Below are 22649 nucleotides of genomic sequence, written 5' to 3'. Positions count from 1 at the left end.
TAGTCAGCAAGCCTGGGCTCTTGCAGAGCAGCCTGTGATCAAAGAACCCAAAATGTTGCCCTTGGCACCAGTCCTGCAGCCAGTCATGAATCTGTTTTCACATCCATGCCCCCATCAGGCCTAGCCAGTGGTGTGACAGGGGTAAAAGCTGCTTGTGCACCTAACCCCTTCACCATTCCCCCCAAGGGTCTGAAGTCTTCATTGCTCTCAAACTTCTCTTGGAGATGTCACCACTGCCCCTTTGGGAAACCCTCAGTGGGTAGTAGTCTGTTGGGTGGACCAGGACAGGAAGTTCTCTCACTGAGTCCTTAACCCTGGCTCCAGACAGGTAACAGAGATCCCTAGAGAGTGGATCTGCTCCAGATTGGACCCTCACCACCCTTTAGAAGGCAGTCCCTGGTGACAAGCTCCTGTCTCTTCTTAAATGTGGATGTTTTACAATCATAGACTGGTGTAGGTTGGAAGGGACCTCAAAGACCTTCTAGTTCCAATCTCTTGGCACAGGCAGGGACTTGCCCCTCTGAACCTCTCTGAATGACAAACCAGATAAGCTTTCCTAGCAGCTGTTGGCTGGCTTCACTTGCAGGGCATCATGGCTCTTGGTGGAAACAGGTTCACTCAGGTGAGCAAATCTGCTCTTCAGGGGCACTGGAGGGGGTTCAGTGGCCATTGGGGTGTCACACCTGCCACTCTTGGCAGGAATTTGCTCCACTTATCTCCAGCCTCTGAGTCAACCTATTTGGCAAACTGGCATGAGGGAAGGGAGGTCTTCCTGTCCTGACTTCTGCATGGCTGATGGAACTGGGTTTTTATATCTATTCTCCCCCATCTGTCTCCTTTCCTCTCCATCTTCTATTTCCCCCTTATCTTCCTTCTTTCCTCTCCATCTCCTTCCTTTTCCCCCTTCTTCATTTCATCTCCATAATTTTCCTTCCCAACTCCTTCCTTTCAGCACCATCTCTGCTTTCCATTTCCCACCATAGCTGCCCCTTTCCCATCCTTCTCCACACTTTCCCCTTTCCCCCCAAACCAGGAGCACCTGGGTGCTGTTGCAGTCTCCTCCCACCCCAGGTGTGACCACTTTGCCCTCCCTGCCCACTCCCCTATTTAATGGCCCCAGGAGAGGCAAGCCCCAAGCTTGCCCATCTGGGCAGAAGATCCTCCTGGGATCCTCACTGGTGAGTGCCCCTGGTGCTCACTGGGTGACTGGTGGAGGGGATCTAAAGGCCGGGGGGCCCTGCTGGCCCCCTGGTCAGGTAGGGATAGGTTTGACAGTGCTTGGAACACCACCCACGGGTTCTGGCTGCACCTCCTTCCTCAGGCTGAGCTCCTCTGTGCTTTGCTGCTGCTTTCTGCTCCCTTGTAAGACTGTTGAAGGAACTTGGAATTAATCCTTTAAGTTCTTAGCTGTGGAGAAAGAAAAGAAGGGCACAGGAGGTTCTCCAAGTCTCTTCACCTGACCTGGGTGCCTCTGCAGCCTGCATCTTACCCAGCCCTGGACTCGTGAGGCTTAAGGCTCTACCATGTTGATTCAGGTAAGAGAATATTTTGGCTTCTGCTTTCTGGAGGCAGTTAGGATCATCCAAGGCAGGCTACACAGGAACATCTCCAGGTTGGTTTGAGTGCCTCCAGAGAAGGAGACTCCACAACCTCTCTGGGCAGCCTGTGCCAGTGCTCTGTCACTTTCACAGTAAGTTTCTGCTCATGTTGAGGGGGAGCTCCTTGTGCTCTAGCTTATAACCATTATTCCTTGTCCTGTTACAGGGTGCCTCTGAAAAGAGCTGGTTCCCTTCCTCTTCACAAGGCTGCCCTATTGCACTTAACATAAGACCTCCATCTGCAAATGCCTTAAGCCAGAAGCTCACCACAGAATCAACCTAGTTTCAGCCAGGAAGGCTCCTGTGTTCTTAACCAGAAGCTCACCATGGATTCAATCTGGTTTCAGCCAGAAGCTCACCATGGCATCAACCATGTTTATAGGCACAATATAGTGCAGAAGCCAATGTCCATGGGTCCAGTTTTGTGCATACAGACCTATGTGATTTACTGACCATTATCTGCACCTTGGCTCCTTCAGCTTGGAGTGAACTGGTTTGTGGCTGCTCGGAGGCTCTTGAAAAGCAACGTTTCTTACCTTCTCTTCCACTGCTGATCTGGGTAAAAAACCCTTCATCTTCCTGCCTAAGTAGGTTTTTTTCTGCAGAGGAGTATAAATTTTCTCTTGTGCCACCAGGACACTTTGCAACTAAGGATTTTATGGCACAGAGAGGGTGTAATAAAGTCCCTCATCTTCCAGCTCAGTAAAGCAAAACACAAAGGAGCTCTCTGAGCAACCAAAGAGCATCAGCATTATTTTTATCATTCACAAGGAGTAGTGTTTGTAACAAGCCAGTGATTTAAAAGGTGTTTAGAAAGCAGTGGCATGGTGAAGGCTTAGCTCAGCAAAACACTTGAACTAGAAAAACCCAAACGACACCAGGAAAAAACCCAACCCCCAAACAACACAGATCCAACTAGTGAGGGACAGAAGCAGTTACTCAAGTCACAACAAAATGGAGTTGGAATACATATTTGGTCTTCCTCAGACAAAGGAAAAGATCTCTGCTCAGACTGAGGGTCTTTGAATGGAGGAAGTGGGAGTTCTCCTGTGCATGTCTGCATGCATGTCAGTCAGCATTGCTCTGGCCATGGAGATTCTGCCCAGTGCCAGAACTTTAAAGCCATGGAAATGCAGTCACCTGCACAGCTGAATTGTCAGGCTGAAAGCTTTGGAACATCTCTACTCAGCCAGCACTACCCCCAGCAGTTCCTGCAGAGACTTTTAGAGGGGTCAGAGGAACTCTCCTCAAGAGGCAGTTTGAACACAACCTGCTCTCTTTTGGAAGCTAAGAAAGTTCAGGACCAGAGTCTCCAAGCTGTCTGCAGGTGACAGGTTGGTTTGTACATCTGCAGTGTGGCAATCTGGCTCCTCATGTTAATCTTCTGACTTTTTCTTTGTCCAGAGACAAAGGACTCAGTTCCATGCTGGCTGCAAGCCAGGCAAAGCTCACCCTGTCAGTGGTCCTCCACCTTGCATCACTTCTCTCATACCTCTGCTGCTACCACACCAATATGTTCTTTGCTGTCACTCTGAGGTTTGAGCACCATTTCAGGCTTCTCTCTTTCCTTCTTGTAATCAGCTGAGGGCTGGGGGACATCCTTCTGACTGGAGCATCCCAGAGCAGTTGGCTGCTCAAGCTGCAGCGAGTCAGCAGGAGATAGTGCTTCATGTAACTCTTGGTGACTGTTGCTGTTCCCAGATGGAGGAAAGGTGTCTCTGTTACCCATCTCACGTTGGGTAGTCCTCATCTTCCTCCCTGACTTGGCTTCACAAGGCTGCAGATTCACCTTCCCCAGCTGCTCTGCAGCATGTGCCACTCTTCCTCTTTCTTCCATATCTGTAAAATAAAGATTTTACTTGGTGCTTTATAATTATTGTAAGACCCTACCTTCATGATCCTTTCCCTTTGATGCCTTGGCTATGTCTTAACTCCTTAGTCATAAATCATAGAATCATAGCATCAACCAGGTTGGGAGAGATCTCCAAGCTCACTCAGCCCAACCTAGCACCCAGCCCTGCCCAACCAACCAGACCATGGCACTAAGTGCCCCAGCCAGGCTTGGCTGCAACACCTCCAGCCACACAGACTCCACCACCTCCCTGGGCAGCCCATTCCAATGCCAATCACTCTCTCTGACAACAACTTCCTAACAACATCCAGCCTAGACCTCCCCTGACACGACTTGAAACTGTGTCCCCTTCTTCTGTTGCTGGTTGTCAAATAACTTTTAACTGGACTCCAATTGTGGCTGGACAGAAATATCCAAGTAAATAGTTAGCAGGTAAAACATTTGAACCACTGCTAACTCCCACAGCACGTTCCAGTGATTATCAAATAGCTCAATAAATGCTTAATGCTAAGGTAGATAGAACACAACTGGTTAGCAAGCTGTGTATTGCTAAGACTGATAATCACTTCAATCCTATGCACCTATAAGAAGGAAAGCCACAACAAATGAGAAGGCTGCAACACCTCTATGAGGACAGGTTGAAAGAGTTGGGGCTCAGCCAGGAGAAGACATGGAGGTGATCTTATTGTGGCCTTTAGTACTTAGAAGGGGGCCTAAAAGGAAGATGCAGACAGTCCTGTTGGCAGGGTGTATTTCTACAGGACAAAGATGAAGGTTTTATACTAAGAAGGGAGATTCAGGCTAGATCTAAGGAAGAAACTGCAGTGAGGTAGATGATAGAATCAAGCAGGTTGGAAGAGACCTCTAAGATCATCACCTCTAAGATCATCCAGCCCAACCTAGCACCCAGCCCTAGCCAGTCAACCAGACCATGGTACTAGGTGCCCCAGCCAGGCTTGGCTTCAACACCTCCAGCCACAGAGACTCCACCACCTCCCTGGGCAGCCCATTCCAATGTCAATCACTCTCTCTGACAACAACTTCCTAACAACATCCAGCCTAGACCTCCCCTGCCACAACTTGACACTCTGTCCCCTTCTTCTGTTGCTGCTTGCCTGGCAGAGACAAACCTCACCTGGCTACAGATAGCTGCAGACAGCAATGAGCTCTGCCCTGAGCCTCCTCTGCTGCAGGCTGCACACCCCCAGCTCCCTCAGCCTCTCCTCACAGGGCTGTGCTCCAGGCCCCTCCCCAGCCTTGCTGCCCTTCTCCAAACACCTTCCAGCACCTCAACATCTCTCTTGAACTGAGGAGCCCAGAACTGGACACAGTGCTCAAGATGCTCCATTCCTGGAAACATTGCAGCTGAGGAAGGCCTCAAGGTTCACTCCTATCCAAGCCATGCTGTGGCTCTCTGCACTGCCTCACCTCTATATGCATGGGGCTTTAATAGCAGGTGGGGTGGAACTAGTTTCCAACCTTTGACTGCTCCTCAAGGCAGAGAGTGCAACCTGCACTGCTATTTTTAAAGTGCCCTTGAAAGATGCAGGGAGGAAAAAAAGAAAACCAAATATATTTTTCATGTGGAAATTAACCAATATTTACATCTTAATGAACCAAGTGCTCATCAAGGCAGAATCACTTGCAACAGTACAGCAGATGGCTTCTGAGTTGACAGGGTAGGTGTGCTAGTTTGAAGCAAGCTGGAATGTTTTGGTAAAAGAACTAGATAACAGGCAGTGAAATGAAAAAACAATTGTGTCTACTTCTCTCACAGTCACGCTGAGAACTCTGGGAAGAAGAAAGACTTTTTCTCCATTTTGTTACTCACTCTTGCTTTTGCCTTAGACCTGGTCACATCTCATTAACCCTGCTCCTACTAACCCTGCTCCCTAACCTCTTGGCTGCACCTCTTTTCTTCCTGAGAACTGGGGTAAGGTTGAGAGGGTCGGGGGGAGGTGTTGGGGTGGTTTGAGAGCCCCTCCTGGGGACTCAGGTTTCTGGGAGGGGAGTTGTGCTTTTGTATTGTTTATCCTTTGTATATTTCTGTATATAACTGTATATAAGTGTATATATTGTAAATAGCTGCTTGTAAATTCTGCTAGCTGTAAATAAATTGCTTCATCTATATTCCCAGGGTCCGTCTGAGTTAGCTGGGGCAAATTCAAAAGTGTGGGGGGGCGGGGTAACCCCCAAACCATCACAGTAGGTTATCACATCAGTGAGAGATTGTCAGCCTGCTTCATTTGGATGCTAAGCAGTTGTAAGATTCTTTCAATCCTCTCCCTTCTGCCCTGAAAATAAAATGAAGCCAGCCCAGAACCAAGCCTTTATTCCTGTTCCAAATACAGAATTAGTCTGTGGACTGCACTGGCTTCTGCAGCCCATTCTTCAGTGCATTGTATAGGTTGTTCCCACAGAGAAGAGGAGGCTCAGGAGATGAGGAGGCTCAGGGCTGACCACATTGTTGTCTACAACTGCCTGAAGGGAGGCTGTAGCCAGGTGGGGTTGGGCTCTTTGCCCAGGCAAGCACCAATAGAACAAGGGGACACAGTGTAAAGTTGTGGCAGGGGAGGTCTAGGCTGGATGTTAGGAGGAAGTTGTTGGCAGAGAGAGTGATTGACATTGGAATGGGCTGCCCAGGGAGGTGGTGGAGTTGCCATGCCTGGAGATGTTTATGAGGAGACTGGATGAGGCACTTAGTGCCATGGGTTAGTTAATTAGAAGATGTTAGGTGATAGGTCTCCTCCAACTTGGTTAATTCTGTGAGTCTGTGAACATCTCAAGTTGGAAGGGACCCATAAACACAGAATGGTAGAATGTGAGGGGCTGGAAGGGACCTCAAAAGATCATCTGGTGCAGCCCCCCTGCCAGAGCAAGATCACCTAGAACAGATCACACAGGAATGCATCCAGATGGTTCTTGAATATCTCCAGAGAGGGAGACTCCACAACCCTCCTGGGCAGCCTGTGCCAGTGCACTGTCACCCTCCTCTGGTTCACACCTCCTGTGCTTCAGCTTCCACCCATTGCCCCTTGTCCTGTCCCTGGGCATCACCCAGCAGAGCCTGGCTCCAGCCTCCTGGCACTCACCTGCACATATTGATAAACGTGAATGAAGTCACCCCTTGGTCTCCTCCTCTCCAAACTCCAAATCTCAGCTCCCTCAGGCTCTCCTCAGAAGGAAGATGTTCAACTTCCTTCATCATTTTTGTGGCTCAGCACTGGACTCTTTCAAGCAGCTCCCTGTGCCTCTTGACTTGGGGGGGGGGACACACACCAGAACTGGACACAATACTCCCAACTCCTCACTTCTTGAAAACAAATCATATTACCAAGACCACTGCCCAGCTCCTTGAACTCTTTGAACTATGGCAGCTCAATGACTTCATGCTTGTAGTCACTTTGTTAAAGAGTATTGGCTTTTTTTTCCCCCAGCTTGTACACTCATAGCTTTCAATTTCAAGATTGTAACTCTTGGAAATCCACTGGAAGGTCAACAATAAATTTCAGTAGTCACACATGTTTCTGTGTGCAAGAGTTTTGCTTTTCAGAGATTGCTTTAACAGGAGGTGGTTGGCTGTTTCAGAGCACAAATTGCACACACACGTTGCTAGGTCATGTTTCCTTCTGCATGCACATAAATAAGATGATCAGCTCACAGAATCAGTCAGGGTTGGAAGGGATCACAAGAAGCAGCCAGTTCCAACCCCCCTGCCATGCCCAGGGACACCCTACCCTAGAGCAGGCTGCACACAGCCTCAGCCAGCCTGGCCTCAAACACCTCCAGCCATGGGGCCTCAACCACCTCCCTGGGCAACCCAGTCCAGCCTCTCACCACTCTCATCATGAACAACTTCCTCCTCACCTCCAGCCTCACTCTCCCCACCTCCAGCTTTGCTCCATTTCCCCTAGGCCTGCCACTCCCTCACAGCCTCAAAAGTCTTCCCCAGCTTTTTTGTATCCCCCTTCAGATGCTGGAAGGCCACAAGAAGGTCCCCTGGGAGCCTCCTCTGCTCCAGCCTGCACAGCCCCAACTCTTTCAGTCTGTGCTCACAGCAGAGCTGCTGCAGCCCTCTCAGCATCCTCCTGGCTTTTTTCTGGTCACTCTCCAGCATGCTCCTTGGTGCAGGAGGCAGACTATGATGTTGCTGCCATCACAGAAACGTGGTGGATGACTCACACAACTGCAGTGCTGTAACCAATGGCTACAGACTCTTCAGGACAGGCAAGGCAGAAGGGGTGGAGGAGTGGCCCTGGACATTAGGAATGCTCTGGATGTCATGGGGGTAGAGATTAAGGATGATCAAGTTGAGTCCCTGTGGGTGAGAATTAAGGGGAAGGGCAGCAAGGCTGACACCCTGGATGGAGTCTGTTACAGACCACCCAGCCAGAAAGAAGTTGTTTTATTGTTCTTTAAGCAACTGGAGACTGCCTCAAGATCACCTGCCCTTGTTCTTGTGGGTGACTGTAACCTGCCAGACATCTGCTGGGACTCTAACATGCAGAGAAGAGGCAGCCTAGAAGGTTCCTAGAGCGTGTGGAGGACAACTACTTAGCTGTTATGTGAGCCTACCAGGAATGCAGCCCTGCTTGACCTGCTGCTCACAAATAGAGGGGGGCTAGTGGGGGATGTGGTGGTGGGAGGCTGCCTGGGGTCCAGAGACCATGAAATTATGGAGTGAAACCAGGAGGGGCATCACCAGAACCTCCACACTGGTGATTGATCATAACCACTCTGAACATTTAATTGTATTAGAGGGTTGGGCTTTTTGGTGGGGGGAAGGCATGGAAAGCAGAAACTCCACGGAAAGGCTGCAGCTTTGATTTGCTCTCCCTCTCTCTCCAAAACCAACAGCCCTTTAAATCAGGGGAAATCAAACATTAAACATTTCTAAGTTCTCTGCATTAAATTCACTTAAGTTATTGTTATCCCTGCTTAGGTTTGAACATATTGGGGAAATCTTTTTTTTTGTCTTGCAACTATTCCTAAAAGACTTCAAGTGGCTGAAATGCCTTTTTCTGACACAAACAAAAAGAGAAAGGGAAGAGAAAAAAAAACCTCCTCCCATGAATTATTTACAGGCTGGCTCCAATCAACTCTCTACCTGTCAGCCTCCCCAGCCCAACTGAAAGTTCACTATGTAAAGGTGCCAAGGGAGAGTGGCAGCCTCCCACTGCGAGTTTATAGACAGAACTAAGTCAGCACGCATTATGTGTCAGAGCCGACATCAGACAGAATCAGAGCCTTTGATCTCAGACCTCCACAGGAAGCTTAGATCTCAGACAAATTAGATAAAAAATGAATTTACAGCAGATCTGTATCCTCAGGCACACAGCTGAACGCTGTGCTTTGGAGGAGTACAGCAAATATCAAAACACATAAACTGCAGAATTTCCTCTCGCCTTCTCTCTCCCTCTCCCTCTCTCTCTCTCTCTCCTCCCCTCTGCTTTTGTGATAGATGTTAATTAAAAAGAGAGAAAACTCCAGCTCCTGTCTTTCTGTCTCTTATGTAATCCACAGGCTTTGGGAAGGAGAAGGAAATATAAATTCCCAAAGCAATAAGTGGGTGGTTCAGTAGGGTTATCAGGGTGCCCTCAGATCCGCACTGTTGGCAGGTGAGACCAGAAAGAACCCAAAGCCAAGTGGCTGCTGTAAGGAGATTTCACAGTTGCAGGGAGGGAAGCCAGTGCCTTCTGCTGCCAGCCACAGGCCCCCGAGGCTGGCTGCACTTCTGTGACCTCAGAAGACCTGAAGGGAGGCTGTAGCCAGGTGGGGTTGGGCTCTGCTGCCAGGCATCCAGCAACAGAAGAAAGGGACACAGTCTGCAGTTGTGCCAGGGGAGGTTCAGGCTGGATGTTGTTAGGAAGTTGTTGTCAGAGAGAGTGATTGGCATTGGAATGGGCTGCCCAGGGAGGTGCTGGAGTCTGTGTGGCTGGAGGTGTTGAAGCCAAGCCTGGCTGGGGCACTTAGTGCCATGGTCTGGTTGATTGTTGAGGGTTGGGTGCTAGGTTGGCCTGGCTGAGCTTGGAGCTCTCTTCCAACCTGCTCGATTTAATGATTCTAAGAAGTCATGTTTGATCAGCAGATGATGAAAAGTCAAGTCTCAAGGAGCTGTGCAGGAGAGGGAGTGTTGGTGGCAGGGACCCTGGGAGTAAAAGAGGACACTGAGTGGAGAGGGTGGGAAGGGAGCTGTTTTGGAGTGTTGGCTTGGACTTACTGCTCAGAAAGGACAACAGGAAGGTCTAGCAAGTGTGGGAATCACAGAATCAGTCAGGGTTGGAAGGCACCACAAGGATCAGTCAGTTCCAACTTCCCTGCAGGGACACACTACTCTAGAGCAGCCTCAGCCAGCCTGGCCTCAAACACCTCCAGCCATGGGGCCTCAACCACCTCCCTGGGCAACCCAGTCCAGCCTCTCACCACTCTCCTGCTCAACAACTTCCTCCTCACCTCCACTCTCACTCTCCCCACCTCCAGCTTTGCTCCATTTCCCCCAGTCCTGGCACTCAAAGAGAGCCTCAGAAGTCCCTCCCCAGCTTTTTTGGAGGTCCCCTTCAGATCCTGGCAGGCCACAAGGAGGTCACCTGGGAGCCTCCTCTGCTCCAGCCTGCACAGCCCCAACTCTTTCAGTCTGTGCTCACAGCAGAGCTGCTGCAGCCTCTGAGCATCCTCCTGGCCCTGCTCTGGACACACTCCAGCATCTCCACAGCCCTCTTGTCCCAGGGGCTCCAGAGCTGGCTGCAGTACTCCAGGTGGGGTCTCAGCAGAGCACAGCAGAGGGGGAGAATCCCCTCCCTGGCCCTGCTGGCCACACTTCTGCTGCTGCAGCCCAGGCTCTGCTTGGCTTTCTGGGCTGCAAGTGCACACTGCTGGCTCCTGCTGAGCTTCTCCTCCAGCAGCACCCCCAAGTCCCTCTCCTCAGGGCTGCTCTCCAGCCACTCACTGCCCAGCCTGCATTTGTGCTTGGGATTGCCTCAACCCAGCTGCAGAGTCGAGGGGCAGAATCCCCTCCCTGGCCCTGCTGGCCGCACTGCTCCTCCTGCAGCCCAGGCTCTGGGAGGTAACAGAGATTGTGCAAACGAGCCCTGAGTGTTTTCTCTACCTCCACTGTAAGCTGCTGCAGTCTTCCACAGCCTGAAAACTTACCCAGAGCACTACAGCAGTTGAAGACCCGGGCAAGAAGGAGGTCTGCTGCTGCCAGTGTGCTGGGGCCAGTTCAGGAATATCAATTCCCATTCCCTACCTTACTGTAAAAGCAGTGGGTGAAATCATGGACTCACTGAGCACAAGGGGGATCATGTTGCTGCCTTCAGCAGAGCTAGGATTTCACACACAGTTTATAAAAGGGGATAAAATAGCAAATAGAAACATACTAGGGAGGAGGAAAACGAGGTAATAAAGTGATAGACCTTCTAGGAAGAACAGTGACATTGCTCCTGTACAAAGCTCTTAATTTAAGAGACCAAAACTGACTCTTTGGAAGTTTGACTGGTTTATAAATGTGAGTTATTGTCCAACTGCTGCCTCACCTGCTACAGGCAAGCTACTTCTATTTGCTCCTTGACTGTGGCAAGGTTGGATGTGAGCTGCATGAGGCTGTGCTTGCTCATGGGGTGCCTTGGCACTGGCCTGTGGTGCATCAGCTCGTTGGCTCCTCACTTCTGAAATGAAAGGTACAGTCACATCATTCTCAATCCAGCCCCAGCTCAGCAGCAGTTATTAATGCAAGAGACTGTATGTTGCTGGTGAATTAACAGGTCATCTAAAAGTGTCCTTTCTGCCCCACAGCAGGAAGAGTTGCTTTATGTTCATTCCTTCTTGTGTTCTAGCATTGACAGTCTCAGCTGTTCTCTTCAGTAGAAGCCTTCTTTGTGTTGTCACCGTGTTCATTGATGCCACAAACCCAGACCTGCTCATGACACTGTTTAGAAGAAAGAGCCTTTTAGCCTGGGTTTGCAATGATACCTGGAAACAAATGTTTGAAGAAAAGTGGGAGAAGGTCTTAAAACTAGTGGGAGGTGTTTTATTAGTGGGGATCTGCATTTCCCCCTCCACTGTGAGTTACCTGTATGCTTGGTTAGCTTCTAACTCCAGTTAGCATATGTGAAAGGCCAAGTTATTTGGGAACATCAACAAACCCAGGAGTGTGAAAGGCTGTTTGGCAGGCAAGCTATTAAACATTTACAGCCACATCGTTTTCTCCTCAGTTCTCTTATAAAGTGGAGTCCTCAACAAAAGAAAGACAGACCAGGTACAGGAGAGGCCACAAAAATCATCAGAGGGATGGATGTCAAGGCAGAGATGGATGGAGTTGTTTAGCCTGGAGAAGAGAAAGCTCTGAGGAGACCTTATCATGGCCTTTCAGTACTTAAAGGGGACCTATAAGATTGGGATAACCTTTTTAGCAGGGCCAGAGGTGATGGTTTTAAACTGAAAGAGGTCAGGGTGAGTTTGGACACAAGGACTCAACGTTTTCTGATGAGGGTGGTGAAATGCTGGAGTGGTTTGTTCAGAGGTGGCAGATACTTCATTCCTGGTCAGGCTCAATGGGTGTCTGAGCCATCTGATCTAGGTGAAGATGCCACTGCTTACTGCAGAGGGGTTAGACTAGTTGATATTTAAAGGTCCCTTCCAGCCCAAAGCATTCTCTGATTCAAAACAGTCTCATGCCTTTTGCAGTGGGGAAGCCTCTTGGGCTAGCTATGTGTGTTTTAAGATCAAAGCTAAAAAGAAAGCAACTTTAAGGTGTTAGAGGTGTGGATTTGTTTGGGGAGACCTCCAGAGAGGCTGTAGCCCTCCCACTACCAATTTCACTTACAGGATGCTGAGAGTCTGATGTGAGCATGGCAGTGCTGCCATGTCTGTGGCATGTGCCATTGGAATGGGCTGCCCAGGGAGGTGGTGGAGGCTCCATCCCTGGAGATGCTCAAGCAAAGCCTAGATGAGGCACTCAGTGCCGTGGTCTGGTTGATTGGCTAGGGCTGGGTTCTAGGTTGGACTGGCTGAGCTTGGAGATCCCTTCCAACCTGCTTGACCCTCTGATTCACACTGCAGCTGTGTCTAGTCTTTGGCCAGCACCAAGGCTTTGCATAATCTCATCAGAGAAGCATTTTGTTACGTCACCCATCATCAGGCAAATGCAGTGGCTGAAGGCATGATCTAAATCATAGCAAATCATTCATCTGAGCTCCTTGTCTGCATTCCAAACACATGCTTTTCCTCATGTTTCACACAGAGCTAAAACCTGTTCAGACTGGACAGTAGAAAAATGCTTTACAGTGAGGGTGGTGAGACACTGGAACAGGTTGCCCAGAAGGCCATGGATGCCCCTTCCCTGGAGGTGTTCAAGGTTGGATGAGGCCTTGAGCAACCTGCCCTAGTGGATGGTGTCCTTGTCAATGCCAGGGGAGTTGGAGACAGATGACCTTCAAGATCCCTTCCAACCCAAACCATTCTATGGATCTATGAAGTTGTTACTGGACAACACTGTGCAACCCTGAACTCCAAACTCTGCTGCTAATTACTGACCTCTGCTGAGCTTCCTCCAAGAACCATGTTCTGAATCTGTGCCCTTATCTCTGTGCCCAGTCTGGGGATTTGTTAAATCAAACAAAAGTCTGTGAGTGTGAATTGTAGTATTTCCAACTTACTGTTGCTTTTGCTCTTCTTGAACCAGCAGACTGAAAGAGAGAGGATGAAAGCAGCTGCTGCAGAACTCAGGATGATGACAAGTATCATGCTGGCCTTTGCTCCCACGGGGCCAGGGGAGATGGTGAATGGTCGAGACTGCACAGTAAAATTAGCCCCTGAGAAAATAAAGCAATCAGAGTTTATTACAAATGTAAGGGCATAAGTTTCAGAGCTACAACACCAGGTGTTGGCCTTTCAACAGTGATGCTGGAGTTAACACCAAATGCAGGAACAAGCCATCAGTTCATCTCTCTCCAGACCATATATTTCTCAAGACAAACTGTTGGCAACCAGCAAGGTGTTAAATCATACACACTTTTTGAAGGCTACACCTGATTCATCTCAAGGTCATAGAATCATAGAATCAACCAGGCTGGAAGAGAGCTCCAAGCTCAGCCAGCCCAACCTAGCAACCAGCCCTATCCAGTCAACCAGACCATGGCACTAAGTGCCCCAGCCAGGCTTGGCTTCAACACCTCCAGGCACAGCGACTCCACCACCTCCCTGGGCAGCCCATTCCAATGCCAATCACTCTCTCTGCCAACAACTTCCTAACAACATCCAGCCTAGAGCTGCCCTGGCACAACTCCAGACTCTGTCCCCTTGTTCTGTTGCTGCTTGCCTGGCAGAAGAGCCCAACCCCTACCTTGACTTACAACTTATTGCCATGGACAAATGAACTCTCAGGGTTTGAGTAAAAGGCAGGAACTGAAGGCAGCTGTGCTACCTTATCGTGGTCTAACCATGCTTTGTCTTTCATCTGCCAGCCTGTACCTCCCCTGGCACAACTTGAGGGTGTTTCCCCTTGTTCTGTGGCTGGTTGCCTGGCAGAAGAGCCCAACCCTGCCTGGCAGAAGAGCCCAACCCTGTCTGGCAGAAGAGCCCAACCCTACCTGGCTACAGCCTTCCTTCAGGTTATTCTGTTCGTAGTTTCTGTGGTCAAGAGTTTATTTGATCTCAGCATCTGAGCTTTAAGGCCTGGACTAAAGTTACCCTTTTAAAAAGCAGCAAGTGAGAGGGTTTAGTTCCCTTCAGCAATCCCAAAGTGCATTTTGAGTGGAGGTGTGCCTGGCAAGGGACAAGAGCTTAACCAATTTGCAGGATGAGAATTAGCACATCAGATCATGACCTGTCTTGCTACCTGAGTCCTCACATCCCCACAGTTCTAATCACTTTGGTGGATGGAGATTTCTTTTGCCTGTTTGAGTTCCACCTTAGTGAAACTCCAGGAGCCCTTTCTTTCATCAACCCATGACCAAAACCATCACAAGATTCAGAAGTGCTGCCAGGTGGAGGCCTGGACACTGTGGGGAATAGCTCTAAGTACTTCTGCCTGAAACTAATGAGGTTTGTGTCCCTATTGTCCACTGGAAGAAAGCAAAGCTTTGCCAGAACAGTGTGGGCATCATGTTCCACTTGGGGAGAATCTGCCTGTGGGTACAAACACATGCAGACTTCAGCAGAGAGGAGAAAAGGAATCTCAGAGATACCAAGGTGCTTAAAGGTGCCTTGCACTATGCTGGTTTGCAAGTAGACTGCTGTTGGTTGAAGTGGAAAGTGAATGGATCAGACCCAATGGGATCCATATCAGCTCAGTGAATATCATTGTGAAATGAGCAACAAGGCTATGCAGCAGTGCTGTGAGTACTTTACACTCCCCAGGAGCTGGCACTGAAACTTTTGGGACTATTGCATTCAACATCAGCTGCATCTTCTGAGCTGTCTCCAAGCAGCAATCTTTGCCAGGCTACCCAGAGAAACCTGAAAGGACATCCCAAACATCTGCTCTGGGGCTGTTTCCATTCTGTTTGCTAGTCTCAAACAAGAGATTAATATCTTCAGTGTAAAAGCCTTTATACTGTCTTCAGCAAGGTCCCAGCTGCAAAGCAAAGCTGCTTTCTTCTTGGATGTGCAGGTTTGCAATGCAGACTGCAGGTGTGCAAGACTCGGAACTGCACAGGTGATACCTACACAGATTCATCACTGGCTGCCAACAGCCTTTTGTAACACTCTGGGTAGATGCTCATCAAAGGAGGAAAGGTTTTTGTGACTTCCCTTGGGAAGAGGCATAGAATCAAGCAGGTTGGAAGAGACCTCCAAGCTCATCCAGCCCAACCTAGCACCCACACCTAGACAATCAACCAGACCATGGCACTAAGTGCCCCAGCCAGGCTTGGCTTCAACACCTCCAGCCACAGAGACTCCACCACCTTCCTGGGCAGCCCATTCCAGTGCCAATCACTCTCTCTGACAACAACTTCCTCCTCACATCCAGCCTAGACCTCCCCTGGCACAACTTGACACTCTGTCCCCTTCTTCTCTTGCTGGGTGCCTGGCAGCAGAGCCCAACCCCACCTGGCTACAGCCTCCCTGCAGACAGCTGCAGACAGCAATGAGCTCTGCCCTGAGCCTCCTCTGCTGCAGGCTGCACACCCCCAGCTCCCTCAGCCTCTCCTCACAGGGCTGTGCTCCAGGCCCCTCCCCAGCCTTGCTGCCCTTCTCCAAACACCTCCCAGCACCTCAACATCTCTCTTGAACTGAGGGGCCCAGAACTGGACACAGCACTCCAGGGGTGGCCTGAGCAGTGCTGAGCACAGGGGCAGAAGAACCTCCCTTGTCCTGCTGCCCACACTGCTCCTGAGCCAGCCCAGGATGCCATTGGCTCTGCTGCCCACCTGGGCACTGCTGACTCCTCTGCAGCTCCTCTCTGCCAGCACCCCCAGCTCCCTCTCTGCCTGGCTGCTCTCAGCCACTCTGGCCCCAGCCTGTAGTGCTGCTTGGGGTTGTTGTGGCCAAAGTGCAGAACCCTGCCCTTGGCCTTGTTCAAATCTCATCCCATTGGCCTCTGCCAGTACTTTGATGCCTGCATAATTCAGAGCCACATTTGGACATAAATCCAAGCCTTATGTAGATGCCCTGAGGCTTCTATAAGCCAGAGTTTATAGAGTGCCTTACCCTCGAGGTGCCAACGTCCCCTGCTTCAGCTGGTATTTCTAAGGAGACATACAGACACCTGCCTCTTCACTGGAAATAGGTTGCTCAGAGACCTTGTACAAGCTGCAAGCTGCTGGAGGAGCCAAAATCTTCTCTGTAAGCTGTAAGGGTATCCCTAGCAGAACTCAGACCTGGAGGTGTGCTCCGAGAGTGCATAACCTGTGGCTCCCACAAAGATAACCAAGGCAAAGACCCAGTGAAAGGCACTGTGAAAATCACTGGGAGAGCAGAGGGAACATTTCTGAATACAAACAGGAGGGGAGAAAAAGGGAATGAGAGGACTCAACTTGCAGGGAAAAGGTTGCTCTGGCAGTGTAGCTGACCATGAGTACACAACTCTCACAGAACACAGGTGGGAGTCCAGGCAGAAAGAGGCACCTTGCTCCATAGCAACTCACCCTGCCATGGGGATCTTGGCATGTAGTGCCAGCACTGGGGGGGATGGAGCAAAGCTGGAGGTGGGGAGAGTGAGAGTGGAGGTGAGGAGGAAGTTGTTGAGCAGGAGAGTGGTGAGAGGCTGGAATGGGTTGCCCAGGGAGGTGGTTGAGGCCCCATGGCTGGAGGTGTTTGAGGCCAGGCTGGCTGAGGCTGTGTGCAGCCTGCTCTAGGGTAGGGTGTCTGTGGCCATGGCAGGGGGTTGGAGCTGGATGGTCCTTGTGGTCCCTTCCAACCCAGACTCATTCATGATGCTATGACCTTGACTGCACAGCACAAGAATCACCCAGCTCTCTTGTTCCTGGCTGATGTCAGCATGGAGGTGTAACAGAAGCCAGGCTCTGCTCCATGCATTCAAGCAAACTCAAACTGCCTTCAGAGTTTTGAGTTCAGTTCAAATAAGAACCCATACAGGCAGTGAGGCTTACCTGGAGGTGATGTAACAGTGAAGACAAGCTCCCAGTTTGTGCCTGAACTGGAGATGGCCAGGTTGGAAAAGCTTGCACATCCACCTACAACCTGGACTTCAGTGAGCCCTGCAGAGCAGTGAGAATTGCAGTTAACAGTGCCCAGATGACATTCACTGTGCATATTTGTGCAGGCTGCAGGGGAAGAGGCTCCGAGGTGACCTTCTTGTGGCCTTTCAGGATCTAAAGGGGGCTCCAAAAAAGCTGGGGAGGGACTTTTGAGGCTGTGAGGGAGTGGCAGGACTGGGGGTAGTGGAGCAAAGCTGGAGGCGGAGAGAGTCAGAGTGGAGGTGAGGAGGAAGTTGTTGAGCAGGAGAGTGGTGAGAGGCTGGAATGGGTTGCCCAGGGAGGTGGCTGAGGCCCCATGGCTGGAGGTGTTTGAGGCCAGGCTGTGTGAGGCTGTGTGCAGCCTGCTCTAGGGTAGGGTGTCCCTGGGCATGGCAGGGGGGTTGGAACTGGCTGCTCCTTGTGGTCCCTTCCAACCCTGACTGATTCTATGATTCTATGATAGGGTGACATGAATGTAGGTGTTAAGGGGACCAAGCAAGGGTAAAAGGAAATATGCATCAGCAAGTTCCAGATGCTCATCTTTTTGCTCTAACTCATGTCTTGATGGCTGTGTCACCAAGTTTAGGGAAGCATTAGTGAGAGACTGAGCATTTGCTGTTCTAAAAGAAGGGTCTCAAGGAGCCAGGCAGTGCAACTAAGGGAAAAGAGCAGATGGGGGCAACTCCTTCCTGATTTGTAGATGTTTCCCCCCATCCTTTGGTCATATTGCCTTTTGCACTACTCTTAAGTCATTTTGAACTGTTCTCCAACCTTCTCAGACACTTTGAAAGCTATTTGGCCACGAAAAATGTCTGTGGTGACTTCCCTGTGACTGTGGAGAAGAAATCTGGCAGGAGAAAGCTCCGTGGGGAGCATTAAAATGAAACCTGGGGAAGTCTGCTCCTCTCTCCCTTTGCCCCCAGCTCTAAGCCCTCGGGGAATGCTTTTGGACCCAACATTTAGGCTTGCCAGGGATTTTATTTTTGTAGGCTCTTTTTGAAAGCTGTGATTTACTTTGCAAATGGATCTCCATTTCATTGTGCTTATCTTTGAGCTCCAGCCAAGGCCTGGCCCTTAAGCAATGCTGACCAGGTCTGGGCTTCACTCAGGCTCTTGGGGTGAGAGGGATAAAATCCTAAGGACTGACAGGTTTCAGAATGTGTTGGTTCAGGTGGGAATGAGAAGCCAGACATTCTTAGGATGCTGGACCTGCTCCAGTGATCACAAGCACAGACCTTTGCCTGCTCAAAGACAGCATGGAGTAACTGTTTGCTCTGTGAAGCAGCTGGTTTGGCATTTCATTGCTGCTGTGCAGCACCGGCGAAGCTGCATCAAGTGTGAGTGTGAGGACATTGGTACTCTGCCATCCCTGTGTCCAGAATGCTGAGTGAACTGCTGAAGCAGCAAACATCTTTGGAAGCCATTCTGCAATCACAAATGTACTGGAGCACTTGGGTGGGGGGGATTTTTATAGCATGTCAGACTGCAGGACAGTTTCTGTCTATTTTTTGTCCCTTCTTTTTCTGTCTATACTAAAATGATAGAGCCACAGAATTAACCAGGTTGGAAAAGACCTCTGAGATCATTGAGTCCAACCTAGTACCTAACACCTTCCAATTAACTAAAATATGCCACTAAGAGCCTCATCCAGCCTCCTTGTGAACACCTTCAGGGACAGTGACTCCACCAACCCCCCTTGGGCAGCCCAGACAAAGAAAATCTTTCACTGAGTTAGCTCACCAGGAAAAAAGAGACCTGGAGGTGCAGGTAGAGAGTAGCTGAACAGGAGCCAGCAGTGTGCCCAGGTGGGCAGCAGAGCCAATGGCATCCTGGGCTGGCTCAGGAGCAGTGTGAGCAGCAGGACAAGGGAGGTTCTTCTGCCCCTGTGCTCAGCACTGCTCAGGCCACCCCTTGAGTGCTGTGTCCAGTTCTGGGCTCCTCCATTCAAGAGAGATGTTGAGGTGCTGGAAAGTGTTTGGAGAAGGGCAGCAAGGCTGGGGAGGGGCCTGGAGCACAGCCCTGTGAGGAGAGGCTGAGGGAGCTGGGGGTGTGCAGCCTGCAGCAGAGGAGGCTCAGGGCAGAGCTCATTGCTGTCTGCAGCTGCCTGCAGGGAGGCTGTAGCCAGGTGGGGTTGGGCTCTGCTGCCAGGCAAGCAGCAACAGAAGAAGGGGACAGAGTGTCAAGCTGTGTCAGGGGAGGTCTAGGCTGGATGTTAGGAGCAAGCTGTTGGCAGAGGGAGTGATTGGCATAGGAATGGGCTGCCCAGGGAGGTGGTGGAGTCTGTGTGCCTGGAGGTGTTGAAGCCAAGCCTGGCTGGGGCACTTAGTGCCATGGTCTGGTTGCTTGTCTAGGGCTGGGTGCTAGGTTGGGCTGGCTGAGCTTGGAGGTCTCTTCCACCCTGGCTGATCCTATGATTCTGAGACCTGCTGCAAGGTATGAATAATGTATACTGTGAATAGACCTAGTGGAGATGGGGCAATCTAGGTGCCTCTAATCACTGCAGCCTGATTCTGGCTCGTATATTTATCTGCTATGCCTTACAATCCTCTTGATGAGAGAATCTGCCTGGACTAACAAGGCTTTTCTTGGCTCTGACAGTCACTGTAATGCTGCTTTCATAGAGGGTCTCATCAGCTGCGTCCAAGTGCTTCCTAATTGCCATCTCAAGCCTCTGATGAAGCCTGGAGTACTCTACTGTACTTCTCAGCAGAGAGCATCTCAGCTTTCAGGCACATATGCTTCAAAGCTCAGAATATTACAGATATATATGGGAGTCTTCACAAAGGCCTCTCAGGCAAGCTGGTATTTAACGTAGAAGCAAGCTCATTTGGAGCTAAACTACTCTGCATGAGGCAGTTTGGCTGCTGTCAGATGAGGCAGCCTGAGTGTGCTAGACGGGACCCATTTGGATTAAGTGCTGCTTTCGGATGCTGGCGCAGACGAGTGCAATAAGGACGTTTGTCACAGGGAAAACTGCAGCAAACGATTACATGCAGAACAGCTGTACCCTGCTCTGCCTTCCTCCGTGCAGTTTAGTGACTATTAATTTGATGCATGAATCTCTTAAAGATGTGGAGTGCATTTCACTCCAGTGACTACTGCCTTTCCTTTATTCCCTCCTTTCTTTCCTTCCCTTCCTTCCTTCCAAGTTCCTTCCTTCCAAATTCCTTCCTTCTTCCCAAATTCCTTCTTCCCTTCCTTCTGAATCCCTTTTGAATTCCTTCCTTCCAAATTCCTTCCTTCTTTCCAAATTCCTTCCTTCCTTTTGAATCCCTTTTGAATTCCTTCCTTTCAAATTCCTTCCTACCTTCCAAATTCCTTCCTTCCTATTGAATCCCTTTTGAATTCCTTCCTTCCAAGTTCCTTCCTTCCAAATTCCTTCCTTCTTCCCAAATTCCCTCTTTTCTTCCATCTGAATCACTTTCGAATTCCTTCCTTCCAAATTCCTTCCTTTCAAATTCCTTCCTTCCAAATACCTTCCTACCTTCCAAATTCATTCTTCTTTCCAAATTCCGCCCTTCCTTCTGAGTCCCTTCTGAATTCCTTCCTTCCAAGTTCCTTCCTTCCTTCTTTCCAAATTCCTTCCTTCTTCCTAAATTCCTTCTTTCCTTCCATCTGAATCTCTTTTGAATTCCTTCCTTCCAAATTCATTCTTCTTTCCAAATTCCTTCCTTCCAAATTCCTTCCTTTCAACACTTATCACAAGCTCTTTTTTCTCCAGCATATGACTGCCCAATTCACCTATCTCCTTCTGTAACCTTCTTTAATTCAGCCCAAAGACAAATCTTGAAATCCAGTACTTGTCAGGGAGAATTCCTACTTTTATCACCATCATTCTGCATGGCTGCCTTGCCATAGCTCTGGCTACAAGAAAACACAACCAAACCTGTTAAAACAGCATCAGAGGAGCCTTTGAGGTGAGCTGAAACAACCCAGGGTTCTGAAGGAGGCCCCAACTGGTCAACTCTTTGACCCTAGGAGGAAGAACAAAATAGAAGAATTAGGATCTTGTTTTCTCAAGCTGTGCCAGGGCAGGTCTAGGCTGGATGTTAGGAGGAAGTTGCTGGCAGAGAGAGTGATTGGCATTGGAATGGGCTGCCCAGGGAGGTGGTGGAGTCTCTGTGCCTGGAGGTGTTGAATCCAAGCCTGGCTGGGGCACTTAGTGCCATGGTCTGGTTGACTGGATAGGGCTGGGTGCTAGGTTGGACTGGCTGAGCTTGGAGGTCTCTTCCAACCTGGTTGATTCTATTCTGTTCTGTTCTATTCTATTCTATTCTAAGGGAGATGGTTTGATAGCTTTCACAAGTGCACTATTTAATGACCAGTGGGAGGGCAGTGTGCATCTACATGTCCCATATTGCAAATGTCACACATCTCACCTTAACTCTTTAAGATGAGCTCAGTGGAATCAGTTGTGAAACCTTCAGAGCTGTTTCAAATAAGTCTGGGCAAGGTTTGCTGCTTCATTTGAATTATCTGGGGTCACATTGTCAGCACCTAGGAGAGGTAGCTAAGCTTTGACATTGTGGCTTCTTTGTCATCTTAGCTCACAGAATAACTTTGAGGTTGGAAGACTACTTCAAGGTTGATGTTGGAAGACAACTTCGAGATTGAGGTCGGAAGACAACTTTGAGGTTGAGGTTGGAAGGCAACTTTGATGAAGCAGGGCCACATACATAGTGTGTCTCAGGATTATGTCCATATGACTGTTGGATATCTCCAGGGATGATGACTCCAGAAGTTCAAGGAAACTGTGCAGATTCAGTCTGTTTAGTCAGGCTGAAGCTTTAAGTTCCTCATACAATCAATGAAAGAAAATAATTTGGCTGCCCAAATTATCCAGACATAAGATTTGCCACTGGAATGGGCTGCCCAGGGAGGTGGTGGAGGCACCGTCCCTGGAGGTGTTGAAGCCAAGCCTGGCTGGGGCACTTAGTGCCATGGTCTGGTTGACTGGCCAGGGCTGGGTGCTAGGTTGGGCTGGCTGAGCTTGGAGCTCTCTTCCAACCTGCTTGATTCTATGATTCTGTGACTGCTTATTTGCAACCCTAACCTCTGCCTTATTTATTTACAGAGTGTCTCACTCCCTGTCTAGCTCCATCTCATAACGTCTGGATTGCAAGAAACATCACAATTACACAGAGTTAATAGGAGCATCCATCCCCAGAGAGGTTAATCTTACCTTCCTATCCAAGAAAATGATTTTTGGCTGCATGGGAAGCTGCTTCTCAGTTTCTCCATCTGAAGGCTGCACCTGAAGAGCGATGTGATAGGGCCTCACATACAAGCTCGTCCCTGGCTGCTGTCTGCTTCCATTTCTTGCACAGGCAATGGAATGTCATAAAAAAACAACAAACAAACAGTAAATGAAAGCAGCTGATCCTGTGCTGGGCAGGTTTGAGGATAATTGGAATATTGTTATGAGAAAAATTAGGTTACAGGCTGTGAAAAGCAAACAGTGCTGATGTCTGCTGCACTCATAGGTTTGCTGAGATGGATAAGAACAAGGACACACAAGGGGACACAGTCTCAAGTTGTGCCAGGGCAGGTCTAGGCTGGATG

At 49.6% G+C, this 22649-nt stretch overlaps 1 protein-coding gene and 1 long non-coding RNA gene across 3 annotated transcripts in view; one reads left to right on the top strand and one right to left on the bottom strand.

Moving 5' to 3' along the window:
- Positions 1–1142: 1142 nt before the first annotated feature.
- Positions 1143–2573, top strand: LOC135177049 (uncharacterized). 2 transcript variants are annotated; one of them, XR_010302890.1, is made up of 3 exons: positions 1143–1178; positions 1401–1535; positions 1765–2573. It is a non-coding gene; the product is annotated as an uncharacterized LOC135177049 (long non-coding RNA). The 2 variants fall into 2 exon arrangements; XR_010302889.1 differs by lacking the exon at positions 1143–1178 and having other exon boundaries at positions 1191–1535.
- A 36-nt stretch (positions 2574–2609) lies between these two features.
- The window catches only part of PKHD1 (PKHD1 ciliary IPT domain containing fibrocystin/polyductin), a 296674-nt gene continuing 276634 nt past the window's right edge, over positions 2610–22649 (bottom strand). Inside the window, exons 61-67 of the mRNA XM_064146703.1 lie at positions 22270–22405; positions 20974–21061; positions 17001–17108; positions 13104–13259; positions 10983–11114; positions 9841–9843; positions 2610–3437 (exon numbers count right to left, since the gene is read on the bottom strand). Of these exons, the coding sequence (XP_064002773.1) occupies positions 3085–3437; positions 9841–9843; positions 10983–11114; positions 13104–13259; positions 17001–17108; positions 20974–21061; positions 22270–22405 (976 nt within the window). The 3' untranslated portion in view covers positions 2610–3084. The remainder of the gene's footprint in view (positions 3438–9840; positions 9844–10982; positions 11115–13103; positions 13260–17000; positions 17109–20973; positions 21062–22269; positions 22406–22649) is intronic.

Source organism: Pogoniulus pusillus, chromosome 7 (assembly GCF_015220805.1).
Source record: "Pogoniulus pusillus isolate bPogPus1 chromosome 7, bPogPus1.pri, whole genome shotgun sequence".
NCBI classification, from domain to species: domain Eukaryota; kingdom Metazoa; phylum Chordata; class Aves; order Piciformes; family Lybiidae; genus Pogoniulus; species Pogoniulus pusillus.
This window is presented reverse-complemented; position numbering and strand designations above follow the sequence as displayed.